We start from the raw sequence: 15,681 nt of genomic DNA on the forward strand, positions 1-15,681 counted from the left end.
TGCTTACAGGTTTCCTCCCCACTCTTAACCATGAACTGATTAGGTCAGCTGCTATTCTGATTTCTCCTCCTAGCAGCATGCTTCTTGTCGACGCATGAAAATGGCTTTGTGCTGATTTCCAGCTTTGGTAGCTAAATGGTTTCTAGCTTTTCTTCAAGCCGAACCCGAATACTTTCGTGGCTTTTACTGCCCAAGGAGAGTAGTAATGCGGTGCGCATAGCGTGCTGCAGCAAACTGGGTGTGGCTAAATTGCTCTTGCTGACATCACTGCACCCACAGCAACCCTCCTGGACCGGTTGGGTAACCTGCATCACCGATCCGGTCGGTCAGATCACGGGCAACTTCCCCTTTCCCCGCTCTCCTCTGTGGGCATCACGGTGGCTTCCGAATATTCGCTATTGTTACACAACTGGGTGGGCTTGGTTTGCAGAGCCCCGAGCCCGCCCTTTTCTTTTTTAAATCCTATTTGAGTCTCTGGCTCTAATCGCATGCTTAACCCCCCCCCCCCCCCATTTGGAATTGATACATCCGACGTTCTGCATGGAGGCCAGACGCCATGGATGGGGGGGGGGAGCGGCGGCGCCCTTGTGCCCCTAATGAATGGGCCGCCCTTGCCATTTGATCTGCTCCCAGTGCCTGGCTTCAGGGGAAAGGAGAGACACACGAGAATTGATACCCCCATAGTAAGCCTATGGGTGATGTCACCATCCAGGCATTCCATCCATTGTTGGCGCCCTCTCATCTCTAAAGCCAGTTGCTGGGGGAGATCATGTGACTGGACCAGAGTGCCCTCAGAATAGGTAAATATATGCATCTTCCTTTTACAGGGTAGTTAGTAGAAGAGTTACAAAGGCAGTTAGTAGAGCAGTTTTAAGCTTGTGGGTAGTTTGAGCGTTCAACATTCCACTAAACTGTTCCACTTTAAAGGTAAACTTCAACCTCCTCCCACCCGCCGTATAGTAAAATGATGGCAGGGCAGCTCTCATTCTGGGCTGTCTTCATATGGCGTGGCAATCACTAGCACGCTGTGTCCCCGGAACATGATGCTACTCTGATCTCGGTAAAGAGCCGCAACCGTGGCTCTACGCGTTTGATCGGCTGTGTCCAATCACCGCCGATCACATGTAAACAAGGAGATGCCGTTTAATGGCTCTCCTAACCTCACACTGACAGTGAGGAGAACCGAACGGTGGCATCTCATCACAGGGGAGACATGTATAGGTAATCGGGGCACTGATCATCAGTACCCTGATTACAGTGCAGCCCCAACAGTGCCCATCAGTAATGCCGCTCTATACCCATCAGTGACACCAGCCAGTGCCCATCAGTAAGGCTAATTTGTGCCCATCAGCGATGCCAATCATTGCTGCCTTTCAGTGCCCATAAGTGCCAACTATCAGTGCTGCAGATCAGCCACCTATCTGTGCCCATTAGTGCAGCCTCATCAGCGCACATCAGTGAAGGAGAAAAATTACTTATTTCCAAAATTTTCTGACAAACTAATTAATTTATTTATTTTTCGGCCTTTTTTTTGTTTTTAGCAAAAAAGACCCAGTGGTGATTACATACCACGAAAATAAAGCTATAATGGTAGGAAGAAAATTATCAAAATAAATTCATTTGGGTACAGCATTGAATGACCATGCAATTGTCATTTTAAGTGCGACAGCGCTGAAAATTGGCCTGGGCAGGAAGGGGGTGAAAGAGCTCAGTATCAAGATCGTTAAACAGGTTTCATTACAATATGAGCAAGTTTCATTATTATTATTTTTTTTTTCCGCACAATAAGCACTTTCACAGAAATGCATGCATTTGAGAACAATTTTCTATCCTGGTCCCTTTTAAATATTTGCATCATTAAGGTCAAAAACGAAGGCCGACTATGACACCAGCTTGTCTATCGGTAGCCCAAGGACTTTCAGCCCTTAGTACACTTTGGGCTGCCTTGATTGACAGCCATTTATTTGCTTGTGCAGTTAACTCCTAACATAACCAATGGCTTTTTGGAAAGTTTGACACCAGTAACCATTAGAAAATCTAACAAATGTAACAAAACTCCATTGGTGTAAGGCCAGATTTGGTAGGACCCCAACCAGTCAGGAACTGAGACGTCCTACAACTGACAGTTACAAACTGGCGAAAGGCACAATCAGGAAAAGTAGTGTTTTCAGCATATTTGCAAACCGAGCTCCAGTACTTTAAATGTCACCCTTTTTCCACCAGTCAATTAACATTGTGGTACATTATAAAAAATAATGCATCATCATGGCTGTATACTTTTTGGCTATATCTAAACCAGGGGTCTCCAGACTTTTTAATACAAGGACCACCCCTTATATTTTACTAAAATTTGTGGTCCATGACATCAGTTTTAAAAATGAATGATTTTACCTTTTCTTCAGGGGTTCAATCCTCTTTCATCAGGGTTCCCATTAGAGTCCCCTCCCCTCTTTCGTCAGGGTTCCCATTGGAGTCCCCTCCCCTCTTTCGTCAGGGTTCCCATTGGAGTCCCCTCCCCTCTTTCGTCAGGGTTCCCATTGGAGTCCCCTCCCCTCTTTCGTCAGGGTTCCCGTTGGAGTCCCCTCCCCTCTTTCATCAGGGTTCCCGTTGGAGTCCCCTCCCCTCTTTCGTCAGGGTTCCCGTTGGAGTCCCCTCCCCTCTTTCGTCAGGGTTCCCGTTGGAGTCCCCTCCCCTCTTTCGTCAGGGTTCCCGTTGGAGTCCCCTCCCCTCTTTCGTCAGGGTTCCCGTTGGAGTCCCCTCCCCTCTTTCGTCAGGGTTCCCGTTGGAGTCCCCCCCCCTCTTTCGTCAGGGTTCCCGTTGGAGTCCCCCCCCTCTTTTGTCAGGGTTCCCGTTGGAGTCCCCTCCCCTCTTTTGTCAGGGTTCCCGTTGGAGTCCCCTCCCCTCTTTTGTCAGGGTTCCCGTTGGAGTCCCCTCCCCTCTTTTGTCAGGGTTCCCCCCCTCCCCTCTTTTGTCAGGGTTCCCCCCCTCCCCTCTTTTGTCAGGGTTCCCCCCCTCCCCTCTGTCGTCAGGGTTCCCCCCCTCCCCTCTGTCGTCAGGGTTCCCCCCCTCCCCTCTGTCGTCAGGGTTCCCCCCCTCCCCTCTGTCGTCAGGGTTCCCCCCCTCCCCTCTGTCGTCAGGGTTCCCCCCCTCTGTCGTCAGGGTTCCCGTTGGAGTTCGTCCAACCCCCCCATCAGAGTCCACGTACCACTGTAAGGCAGGACAAGTTTGGCTGGAGGATATTCTGGTGCCCTTTTGAATACTGGGGCAAGTAATTGGTTGCTAGGATGCGGTGGTTGAAGTGGAGACTATATGCTGCCTCTGCTGACCTCAACCATTGAACATTGAGGATACGCCACTGACCCTAGGTGAGGACCAGATGAAATCTTATAGGGGACCAGATGTGGCCCAGGGGCCTTAATTTGGAGACCCTTAATCAAAACCTTTTGGATAAAGATGACCTCCTGTCACCCAGATTTTAAAAGTTTATAGAGCAGAAGGAAGCATATTTGTTCCTAGAGGAATGTACATCATTTAGACCTTGGTGGCTTTTTTATTGAGGGGAAAAAAAAAAGGCACTAATGGTTTGGTCATACCAGGTTGCCTGCGGAGCACTATTTTGTTTTCGATAATTTATAAATTATTAATGGTGGCCAGTACGAGATTAGATAAAAATATTGCTGTAGCTTTTGGAAATGGCCTGCTGTAGCTTTAGAAAAATTTTGGTTTTAGTATTCCATGTTATAAATTTATACAAGGACTTTTCTAGAAGGGGAACAGTTGCCTTAGTAATTCCTATTCTGGGACCTCATTTGGCTTTTTTTTTTTTTTTCTGTTTTTTTTTTTTTATGCAGCCCAATGCTGAACTGGAGAGACGTCCAACATCTCCTGGTGAAGACGTCACGATCTGTCCACCTCCGGGCCCCTGACTGGAGAACAAATGGAGCCGGGCGCAAAGGTCAGAGAAAGCCAGATGATTAGTAGTACGAGGCATTATGTGCATCTCATTCTGAGCTCTACCCATAGACCGCTTGGCTCTCTTCCCTGAATTATTTTAGCATGGTTTTCATTAAACTCTTTTGACCTAATTGAGTGAAACACAATCCGGATTTTTTTTTTTTTTTTTAGGGAGAATATTTAACATAATTCTCGGCCGTGTTCATGTTACACAAGCTTCAGCTGATAAAACATTTGCCTTTCCAAAGATCTCAATGTGTGGCCGCTGAGGGGGTCAGACAGAGCTCATTCAGCTTCAGTTACTAAAATCCTAGAACGCTGCACATTCTTCGGCTGCTACAGGTGTCGGCCCATAATCTGTTAAATTGTTAAACTTTTTCTTAACCTTATATGTAGTGTAAGGGCCCATTCACACTAGCGGAAAACAGTTGTTTTAGGGTTACGCAGATAGTTTTTAGTTTTTTTTATCGCCATGTTCACGTACCGCAGGGACAGGCAGTAGGGAGAGGCAGGTAAGGCAGAGCCTCACCTGCCTTGAATATAAAAAAACAAAAATATACCAAAAAAACTAAAATTATTGAGCTTTGAGGGTTGTAAATCTGTGACCTGGGAATGCAGAGACCTAGCTGAAGTCCTACCCCACCGCTGGTCAAAATTTGGGGCTCCTGGGACCTGTAGTTCCAGATATACGGGGCTTCTGTCAGAAGCTACATACAGAGTGGCCAGTGGTCTAAATACAAGCCGGCGCACTCTATAGCAGACTGAGGATGAGCGCACAGTGCTTCTCCTCACTTGTCAGAGACTGAGCTCAATATACATCTTGGAGCCTTGGACCAATGGTAACGCACCATTGGAACAAGCTGTCCAATAAAAATGCTGCAGTGGAGGCTCTCCTCACTGCCGTGTCATAGAAGGGGCATGTGTCTAAAAGACAAATGTTCCATCCCAGCCTTCTTAACTAGAAGGAAAAAGCATGGGTTTGTGTATACGCTTTACCCACAACCCCATGTTTTTCTCACACAGTTAAGAGGGAGAATTAGAATCTATTGCCTGTTGAAAAGATTGGACGGGTGATCTGTCTATCAAAGTGCCCGGACAAGGGGGAGGGGCTGTATGTAACGGCGCGTGACAGGAGGAACACACAGCTATTGAAATTAAAGCTGTGATGATCCTGGCGCTCTATTGATCCAGACGGTGGAGGTGGCTCTCCCCTCGCTTCGCTGCACAGAAAGCAACACTGGCTGCAGGGGGGGGGGGGGGGCAACACTCATGTCGCCAGTCTCTGACCACCTCCTGTACCATGTCCCCAGTCTCTGACCCTCTCCTGTACCATGTCCCGTCTCTGACCCTCTCCTGTACCATGTCCCGTCTCTGACCCTCTCCTGTACCATGTCCCGTCTCTGACCCTCTCCTGTACCATGTCCCGTCTCTGACCCTCTCCTGTACCATGTCCCCAGTCTCTGACCCTCTCCTGTACCATGTCCCCAGTCTCTGACCCTCTCCTGTACCATGTCCCCAGTCTCTGACCCTCTCCTGTACCATGTCCCCAGTCTCTGACCATCTCCTGTACCATGTCCCCAGTCTCTGACCATCTCCTGTACCATGTCCCCAGTCTCTGACCCTCTCCTGTACCATGTCCCCAGTCTCTGACCCTCTCCTGTACCATGTCCCCAGTCTCTGACCCTCTCCTGTACCATGTCCCCAGTCTCTGACCCTCTCCTGTACCATGTCCCCAGTCTCTGACCCTCTCCTGTACCATGTCCCCAGTCTCTGACCCTCTCCTGTACCATGTCCCCAGTCTCTGACCCTCTCCTGTACCATGTCCCCAGTCTCTGACCCTCTCCTGTACCATGTCCCCAGTCTCTGACCCTCTCCTGTACCATGTCCCCAGTCTCTGACCCTCTCCTGTACCATGTCCCCAGTCTCTGACCCTCTCCTGTACCATGTCCCCAGTCTCTGACCCTCTCCTGTACCATGTCCCCAGTCTCTGACCCTCTCCTGTACCATGTCCCCAGTCTCTGACCCTCTCCTGTACCATGTCCCCAGTCTCTGACCCTCTCCTGTACCATGTCCCCAGTCTCTGACCCTCTCCTGTACCATGTCCCCAGTCTCTGACCCTCTCGTGTACCATGTCCCCAGTCTCTGACCCTCTCGTGTACCATGTCCCCAGTCTCTGACCCTCTCGTGTACCATGTCCCCAGTCTCTGACCCTCTCGTGTACCATGTCCCCAGTCTCTGACCCTCTCGTGTACCATGTCCCCAGTCTCTGACCCTCTCGTGTACCATGTCCCCAGTCTCTGACCCTCTCGTGTACCATGTCCCCAGTCTCTGACCCTCTCGTGTACCATGTCCCCAGTCTCTGACCCTCTCGTGTACCATGTCCCCAGTCTCTGACCCTCTCGTGTACCATGTCCCCAGTCTCTGACCCTCTCGTGTACCATGTCCCCAGTCTCTGACCCTCTCGTGTACCATGTCCCCAGTCTCTGACCCTCTCGTGTACCATGTCCCCAGTCTCTGACCATCTCCTGTATAAAAATATTTTTTAAAAGGTCATTTTTGGTATCGGTGCTGTTTCGGTATTGGTTTTCGTCCTAGTGTACTTTTCATTTTCGGTATCGGTTTTTCAGCAGACACCCTAGGGAATAAAATGGTGGTCGTTGTAACTTTTTATGTTACACGGTTTTTGTGCAGCAATTTTTCAAATGCGTTTTTTTGGGGAAAAAGACTGTTTCATGAATCTAAAAAAAAACACTAAAGTTAGCTGGATTTTTTTGTATAATGTGAAAGATGTTACGCCAAGTAAATGGATACCGAACAATGGCGCCAAACTTCGATACTTAAAGCGTCACCTAAGGAGATTTTTTAAAAATAGTTACATGTTTAGAGTTGGCATTATTGCTCTCGTTCTAACGTTTGTGACGTATGTAACCTGTGTGTATCTGGCTCTGATACTAGCCAGTGCCTCACCAGCCACTCGCCTCACCGCACATCCCTGGAGTACCAACACTTTTAGTCAAGTACTCACTAATGGCGAATACATCAGTCTGTAATGTGATTTTGCGTCCATACAAAATGAATGGGTCCAAGTCACACTCCAAAGAATCGCATACAATTTGAACAGGAGTGCAGTGTTTCCTGTCTGAATCGCATGCAATTTTCTCCCCACTGCTCCTGTGTGTGTGACTTCAGTAAAGAAAGCGAAGTTCCATGTAGTGCAGCAATAGGCGGTTTAATAAATGTTATAACTCACAAAGTAAATATCTAGTCAAATCAATATCTGCAGGGTCCCTGTCCCGCTGATAGCAAACTGCAGCCGCTGGAGGTGCTCACATGGCTGCTGGAGAAGTTCCGGGACCCCGCGGGTTTAGGAAAGAAGTGATGTCAGTTTAGGGGCGGACCACTGGACATATCTTCCAGCCCTGTGAGCACCTCCAGCCACCATGGTGTGCTATTGGCGAGGAGACAGGCCAGACAAAGCAGAGCTCCGTCCTGACAGCGGGGAATATGCTGGATTTTGTTTCCCTGCAAATCGGGGAATAAAATCCAGCACGTCCCTTTAATAAAAGCAATACTCTGTTTACACAAAAACACTGGCTAGGTGCACATTTTAACCCTTTGATAGCCCTAGATGTTTAATCCCTTCCCAGCCAGTGTCATTAGTACAGTGACGGTGCATATTTTTAGCACTGATCATTGTATTAGTGTCACTACAGGTCCCAGGAGCCCCAAAATGGTAGCCCTGTTATAAGTCGCTGATTGCCACCACTAGTATTAAAAAAATAAATAAATAAATACACAAAAATTCCAGTATATAAATGCCCCATAATTTGGTTTGCGCAAAAGTTACAGCATCTACAATCCATGTACGCTTATTGGGATTTTTTTTTTACCAAAAATATGTAGTAGAATACATCTTGACCTAAACTGATGAAGAAATTAGATTATTTTTTTTTTCTATTTTTTTTATTGGAGGTTTTATAGCAGAAAGTAAAAAATATTGTTGTGTTTTTTTTTTTTGTTTTTTTAATTGTCAGGTTTTTTGTTCACAGCGCAAAAAATAAACAGAGGTGATCAAATACCACCAAAAGAGCTCCATTTGTGGGGAAAAATATAAATAAATATATGTGTGTGTGTGTGTATATATGTATATGTGTGTGTGTGTATATATATATATATATATATATATATGTGTGTGTGTGTGTGTGTGTGTATATATATATATATATATATAATTATGTACAGCATTGCATGACCACGCAATTGTCAGTTAAAGTAACGTAGTGCCGTATGGCAAAAATTTACCTGGTCGTGAAGGGGGATAATGTTCATCCTCTCTATTTGTCCGATTTACGATTATCATTGAAAGTAAAAAATCCAAAATTTTGAGTTATCCCTAGAAAAGTAATAGAGGGGAAATATTCCAATAGGGACTCTAGTTCTGGTTATCTGTGGGTCCCCAAGGAATTCCTTTTAATTTGGAGGGATTTCTTCTCACTTCCTGTTTTGCTATGGGACAGGAAGTGAAGGGAAATATCCGCAATGTGACACATGGCGAAAAAAAAAAAAAATCTGAAGGGTTATTATCCTCCCTTACTGTATCAAAAATGTATAAATTGCTATATCCTAAATTAAAAATACATTTTGCCTATAGTTCTACTTTAGGTTAATTTCGTTTTGTCGTATTCAATATGTTAGAATGATTATTTTGCAGAATTGGTTTCGTAGATTCTGGTTCGGTTAGTATATTCGTTGTTTTCGAATTGATTAGAATTTCAGAAGAAGGCTATATTTTTGTTCTAGTCTATTGTTCTATTTTAATCTATTTTCTATTCTATTCTTGGCATGATCTTAACTTTTATACCTTACTGTATTTATTGCAGTATGTTCTCTATTTTGAATTTAATTCAAACTCCTTTTCGAACATTTTTTCGAATTCATTTTCAGATTTTTATTTCCAAGTAGAAATTTTTTACATTTATTTTGTTACGTTATTTCATTTCAGAATTTATTTGGGGTTTGTTGAAAATAGTTACTATTGTGATTTGGAAATTCGGATAAATCCGAATCTCCAAATAAAAAATTTTTTGTCTGAATTTTGATTGGTAACGAGACTAATTGCGCCTGTCTAGTCTTGAATACGTTCAGTCACTGCCCCAATACAAGCATTCAGTAATTTTAGGTCAACTAGGTTTCTCATGTGCTTTCCAAAACATAAAAAATACAGTAGCTACCATTACACGGCACCTTTCTCAAAATACTTACCTGGCCTCTACATTACATTACATTGAGCCTGATCCAGAACAAGTCTACAAATCGGGAAAATATTGAATATTTTCAGCGCTCATGAGCTGCATATTTGTTCTGGACATTGGTTCAGACAGCACTGAGCCATTGGCTTAGTAAGACAAACAGGCAAATGGCAATAGCAGCTTCAACATTTCTGTTAGTGCTGATTTCATTAAAGGAATAGTTCACTTTCACCCAAAAAACTTCCTATGCAAATAAGGGCACCTGTACATAAAAACAAACGCTGCAGACCAAAATCTGATAATGCCCTTGGCTATTAGGCACAAGCCAGTTGCATAACTCAAGAATAGGAAATGGAAAGAAAAGAGGGCACACCAGCCTAGTGCGTTATCCTACAGCATCTGAGGAAGGATGATTCTTCGAAACGTGTAAGCCAGCAGGACCCCTACTCTCTGGAGACTGTCGATCCTAGGACTGTCGAGCTACGGAGTGGCTGTTCTAAGCGAAACCTTTTATCTCATGTTTGTTAGAAGTTTGTATCTCTTTTAAAATCAATAAATCTATGTAGGATAATGCACTAGGCCAGTGATGGCGAACCTTGGCACCCCAGATGTTTTGGAACTACATTTCCCATGATGCTCCACTACACTGCAAAGTGCAGGAGCATCATGGGAAATGTAGTTCCAAAACATCTGGGGTGCCAAGGTTCGCCATCACTGCACTAGGCTGTCGCACCCTCTTTCCATTTTCCATAGATGTTAAGGACACCGCCCAGTCCTGGAGGGCTGCAAAGGCCTGAAGTAATATCCCCGATGAAGTGGACTACCACTCTCACCTGAGACGGGCTGTTACAAAACTTGTGAAGCCTGACCGAAAAACTCCCAGATATAATATCCCCCTTACTACCTTGTTGCTAGGACATTGCTAAGACGCTCCCAGCAGTTAATACTCCCACCATCCCAGGAGCATGTTCTCAAATGCTGAGCTCAGAGCTACTGTATCAGGGGAGAGAAAGCACATGTGGGAGGACTCACACTGGTGATGGGGGGGGTGAGTAGTAAGTGCTGGGAGTGTCTTAGCAACATTCTAGCAACAAGACAGTAAGGGGGGGGGGGGGGGTTATCATATCTGGGAGTTTTTGGGCCAGGCTTTGCGAGTTATGTAACAGCAGAAAACACTTAAGTATCTCAGATGGGAGTAGTAGTCCACTTCACCAGGGACACTACTTCAGGCCTTGCAGGATGGGATAATGCCATCTCTAGGAGCTTTTCATTCAGGCTTTATGAGGCATGCGAATGGCCTACACCTGGAGGGAGGGGCCAGGAGCACTGAAGAGGAGAATCCAGGCTGCTTTGTGCAAAATCTTTACACAGGGTGGGTAAGTATAATGTTTTTAAAGGAAAAAAAAATACTTTATCACTTAAAGAGCTCGGATCATGGAACTCTACCAAAGCCTAAACTCCCAGCACTGCGACCATGGCTTGCAAGAAAGAAAATCGCTAGATTCCCCCATCAGCACAGTCAATGTTGATGAGGGAATCCCTCCTGTGGAGCTATTGTGTTCTCCTGGCGAGGAGCCGTCCCTGCTGGTATTATTTCTAGAGGCTATAGCCACTGGTGGTAATCTCATGCTGAAAATGCGACAAGCTGGTTGTACCCAAGTTGATCTTTGGATCGACTTGGGTACATTCTGCCTGCCCATAGTTTGAATCTTGGCCAGTCCCTGCTGAACTGGCCGAGATTCAAACCATCAATGGCCTACTTAAAGTGGCCTGAAGTTCATAAACTAGACACCTCCAGGTGCCATATACTTGTTTTATTTCACTGTGCCAAAATGGCCCTAAAACCCAGGCTTTTCAATTTCTGGTGCCCCCCCCCCAAATGATTTTCCCTCCATATTGACCACCAAATACTATAGGTGGCCACACTAGCCAATAGGAAGGGCATAGTTTCAAATGGAGGAATCCATAATGGAATTTGTGACTGATATCTACGTAAAAACCTGGAGGGTGGGCTGAGTTTTACAGTGAAAAAGACCAGATTTGTCAGACTTTTATTCTTTTCAGTCAGCCATCTTTATGGCTTTGGATTGGTGGATGCCGAAGCTATGGTCGTTGAAGCCAAGAAATGGAAAGCTGTGCCATTGCAACATACCTGTATAGGAGCCTCAGACCGAAGGCCAAGGTAAGCTCTGATTATATGGGGAAGAGTTAAAATTTGTTGTGTTTTTGTCTGTGACTCCATTGGAGAGATTTTCTCTCCCTTTGACATCTACACCAGAAATTAAGGTTGAGCATTACCACCAGGAAGGAAGCAGCAGACCCCAATCAAAAGTTCTAACATTTCTCCACTCTGCTGTAAATATTTGTTGTCCTCACTGGAGACATTTTATAGAAACTTTAGAAGAGTGGCACAGTAAAACACTAAGTGACCTATCAAGTCACCATTTTGGGGGGGTTGGGTTTTTTCTGAGGATAGACCTATGTTTATATCAGATGCATGGAATAGATTTTGCTGGAAATCTATTCCATGCATCTACTATTCTATCAGTAAAAGAATACTTTTTAATATTAGTTTTTCTCATCACATACTGCTTGAAGCTTCTCCAATAGGTTGTCCCTAACAGAGGCTCATAGTCTGGTTGGAGTTGTGCTTTAAATCAGAAGTAAACTTCCGTCTCCTTACCAAAAAACTCCAAACCCAACTTGCCAAAGTTCTCCAAATGTCTGGTAATTCAATACACCAATATTTGCACGCTTACTCTGTATAGCAATGAATGCCACAATACTCTTGCTCCCTCTGAGGCCAGTTAAATCTTGGATGTGTCTACTTCCTCTATCCCCTGTTCCACTGGCAATACACATAAGCATGCACAGTCGTAGCTGCGTGGAGTTGCTGAAAGGGGGCAGAACATCAAAAAAAGTGAACGACTATGCTAGAGCTGGAGGTTGACGTCATTCTAGCAAAGGTACTTTGAAGATGCCCTCATGGCAAGGATACCTTGAAGAACATGCTAAGCATGTACAGATATGTCACCTGCTTTAATGGCGAAAAGGCAGCACACTGAAAGGTTTAGGGAAATTTGCTACTACTATTATTATAATACAGTATTTATCACCAACAGTTTGCACAGCGCTTTACGTGAGGCGAATCAGTACAGATACACTACAATTCAATACAGGAGGAGTTAGATGGCCCTGCTTGTTAGAGCTTACAATCTAAAAGTGAGGATCAATTGATACAAAAGGTAATAACACTGGGTGGATAAAATTAATATACAGTTGTTAGGTGGAGACAGGATAGGCTTCTGTGAAAAGAAGGTTTTCAGGGATCGTCTAAAAGTAGAATTGAGTAGGAGATGGTTGGAAAGATTGGGTTAGGGAGTTCTATTGAATAGTAGAGGCTCGGGAGAAGTCCTGGAGGTGTGCATAAGAGGTAACAAGGGAGATGGAGGTCTTGGGAGGAATGAAGGGAACGATTTTCTTGGTATTTCGAGATTAAGTTAATGATGTAGTTGGGGGCAGAGTTGTGAGTGGCTTTGTAAGTTCTTGGCACTTTGAATTTAATTTGTTGGGTGATTTGCAGTCAGTGGAGGTATTGGTAGAGAGAAGCATCAGACAATGAGCAGTTGGTAAGGTAGATGAATCTGGCAGAATGATGGACTGAAGAGGGGGATGCCCTATGTAAAGGTAAGCTGCCTAGGTGAGAGATAACCAGTAGTGAGTAAATTAGAAGCTTTTTGTAGTCATTAGTTAGGAAGGTGCGAACTTTGGAGTTGTGTAGGTTGAGGCAGCAAGCTACTCTGGATATATGCTGCATTTACATGGCTGAGTTTCCAGGAAGAGATTCCTTTCAAAATCAATGTTGAACTACCTGCTTTATTTTAGGGTTGCATGTTGTATTTTCTTGAATACTTAGGAGGGGAAACACATTTTTCAGTTTTGATTTGTACAAAACAAACTTGACTAAAAATGTCTATATGATATATATTTTCCTTCGACTAAACATTTTAAATTGCTTTGAGCATTAGTGGCCATTGTGGAATCGGGTACCAGAGCATATCGTTGAGCAGAATTAGGTTGCATTTTCTTTGCATTTATGTCTTCATAATGCTAAAAGGCATTTTATATTTACTAGTATTTATAAAACCCAAGATGGTTTACAGCTCTATAAAACAGTATACCAGCCCCAGCTCTTGACTTTCTAGATTCCCTTCAAGAGCCAGGTTGGTAGAGACTTGCACAGAATTTAACCATAATTAACAATATTGCAATAAATGTGAATATCCGTGTTGCACATGCTTCAGAACGATCAAGGACCAGCTTGAGTTTGGTCCAAACTGAACCTGGAAGGAAGCTGTCACTGCCGTCCAAGTCAACTGCCCTGCAGCTACACACACAGAAAGGGGTAGGAGTGCATGACATCACTGACCTGATATGGCTATGGAAAACTAGCAGTATTTTTCCCTGGCTACAGTTGATTGTACAAGAGTGACTGCTTCCTTCTGGGTTTAGTCGAAAATCCAAGTTCAAGCCATACCCTGAGCTCACACTTCTTAAAGCCCACTGAGCCTGCTAGTATGTTGTGGGCTGTGTGCAAACTTGTGTCCAGAGGCAACCCACAAAAATAAAGTAGATAGTCCCTATAAGTGGGAAGACAATCCTTAAAGTTTTGGGCTATGGTGCTTATAGCCATCATGATGCCACATATTGGTAGTTAAAGTTCCATACAGAGGCTTATGTTGAAAATCACCATGTTACACATGTTGCAGAACCATTTTGTTAGGGTTAAAGATGAGCTTGGGTTTGTTTCAAACTGAACCCAGAAGAAACTTGTCACTTTTGCCTGCCTACTGCAACCCCATCACCTGGCCCACAGCTACACATACACAAAATGGTAGGGATGCATGACATCTTTGAACCGATATGGCCATGTGGCATGAACAGTATTTCACTCTGACCGCAGATGATGAAGTTGGAGCAACAGCTTTCTTTCACAACCCACAAAGAATTGAGAGAGTAGATAGTGTGTTTAGTGTGAAAGAAATCCTTGATTTGTTGGGCCATGGTGTTGTGGCCACCATGATATGCCACATATTGGTAGACAGATAAAGTTCAATGCAGACACCAATGTTGAATATCCCAATGTTACATGTTCTTCAGAGCAGTTTGTCTAGGACTGATGATCTTGGGTATGGTCCAGACCAAACCCGGAAGGAAGCGGTCTTTCCTGCCCACTGACGCCAATTCTACTTTCTGCAGCTAAATTAACTCAAGGGAATGGGGATGCATGACGTCAGTGACCTGATATGGCCACACAGCATAAGTGGTATTTTGCCCTGGCCACAGTTGATTGGGGGAAAGTGACGGTTTCCATCTGGGTTTAGTTCGAGCCCAAGTTCTGGCCAGAGTTCATCCTTCGTTAAGTACCCGCTGAGCCTGCTAGTACATTGTTGGACTGTGTGTGCAAACTTGTGCCCAGAGACAGCCCACAAAAATCCCAGAGGGTTAGGTAGAGTGTGTAGTGGGAAGGTAAAGGTAACATTTTTTGGGACATGGAGCAATTGCCAAGTATTGGAAGTGAGAGAGGGCTCCACGGAGACCCTATAGTTGAATATCACAATGTTGCACATGCTACAGAAAAGTTTTGTTAGGACAAAGGATGAGTTTGAGTTTGGACCAAACCTGGAAGAAAGCTGTCCCTCCTGCCCACTTCCCTCCTATCAACTGCCCCGCAGCTACACATGCACAAGTGGGTGGGAACGCATGATATCATTGACCAGTTCATTGGATGGGATTGACCTACCAAAAATTCAGGGAGTAGATAGTGTCTAGTAGAAAGGGAATTTTTGAACTGTTGGACCATAGTGCTGTGGATGCCATAATGCCACATATTGGTATTTGAGATTATTCCATGCAGAGACTAATGTTGAATATCACAATGTTGCACATGCTACAGATCAGTTTAGTTTGGACTAAGCATGATATTGGGTTTGGTCCGGTCCAAACCAAACTCAGAAGAAAGCTATCACTCTTGCCTACTGCCGGCCAATCAACATCTCCAAAGCTGCTCAAGGGGATGGGGATTCAAAAGTGTTATTTTGTCCTTGCCACAGCTTACTGGGCAGGAGTGACCACTATCCTCTGAGATTAGCACAAACTCGGTCCACAAAGACAAATTCCAGGGGGTTAGATAGTGTCTAGTGATAAGAGTGTTTGAATTGTTGGGCCATGGTGCCATTGCCAAATATTAATAGTGAGATAAAGCTCCATGGAGGCCCTATGGTTGAATATCACAATGTTGCACATGCTACAGAACCATTTAGGTAGGACAAAGGATAAGTTTGGGTTTGGTCCAAACTGAACCTGGAAGAAATCAGTCACTCCTGCCCACTGCCACTCAATCAACTGCCTTGCAGCTACTCATACAAAAGTGGGTGGGGATGCGTGATATTTACCTGGTATGGTCACTTTGCATGAG

At 44.7% G+C, this 15,681-nt stretch overlaps 1 protein-coding gene across 2 annotated transcripts in view; it reads left to right on the forward strand.

Annotated features, from left to right (window-relative positions):
- PCSK6 (proprotein convertase subtilisin/kexin type 6) overlaps nucleotides 1-15,681 on the forward strand; it is a 357,311-nt gene that overhangs the window by 250,439 nt on the left and 91,191 nt on the right. For both annotated transcript variants that reach the window (XM_077473028.1, XM_077473027.1), the window contains exons 10-11: nucleotides 3,852-3,955; nucleotides 11,268-11,385. In XM_077473028.1, the coding sequence (XP_077329154.1) occupies nucleotides 3,852-3,955; nucleotides 11,268-11,385 (222 nt within the window). The remainder of the gene's footprint in view (nucleotides 1-3,851; nucleotides 3,956-11,267; nucleotides 11,386-15,681) is intronic.

This window comes from Lithobates pipiens, unplaced genomic scaffold (genome assembly GCF_037356315.1).
Source record: "Lithobates pipiens isolate NorthernLeopardFrog02 unplaced genomic scaffold, aLitPip1_a1.2 Scaffold_8, whole genome shotgun sequence".
Lineage (NCBI taxonomy): Eukaryota > Metazoa > Chordata > Amphibia > Anura > Ranidae > Lithobates > Lithobates pipiens.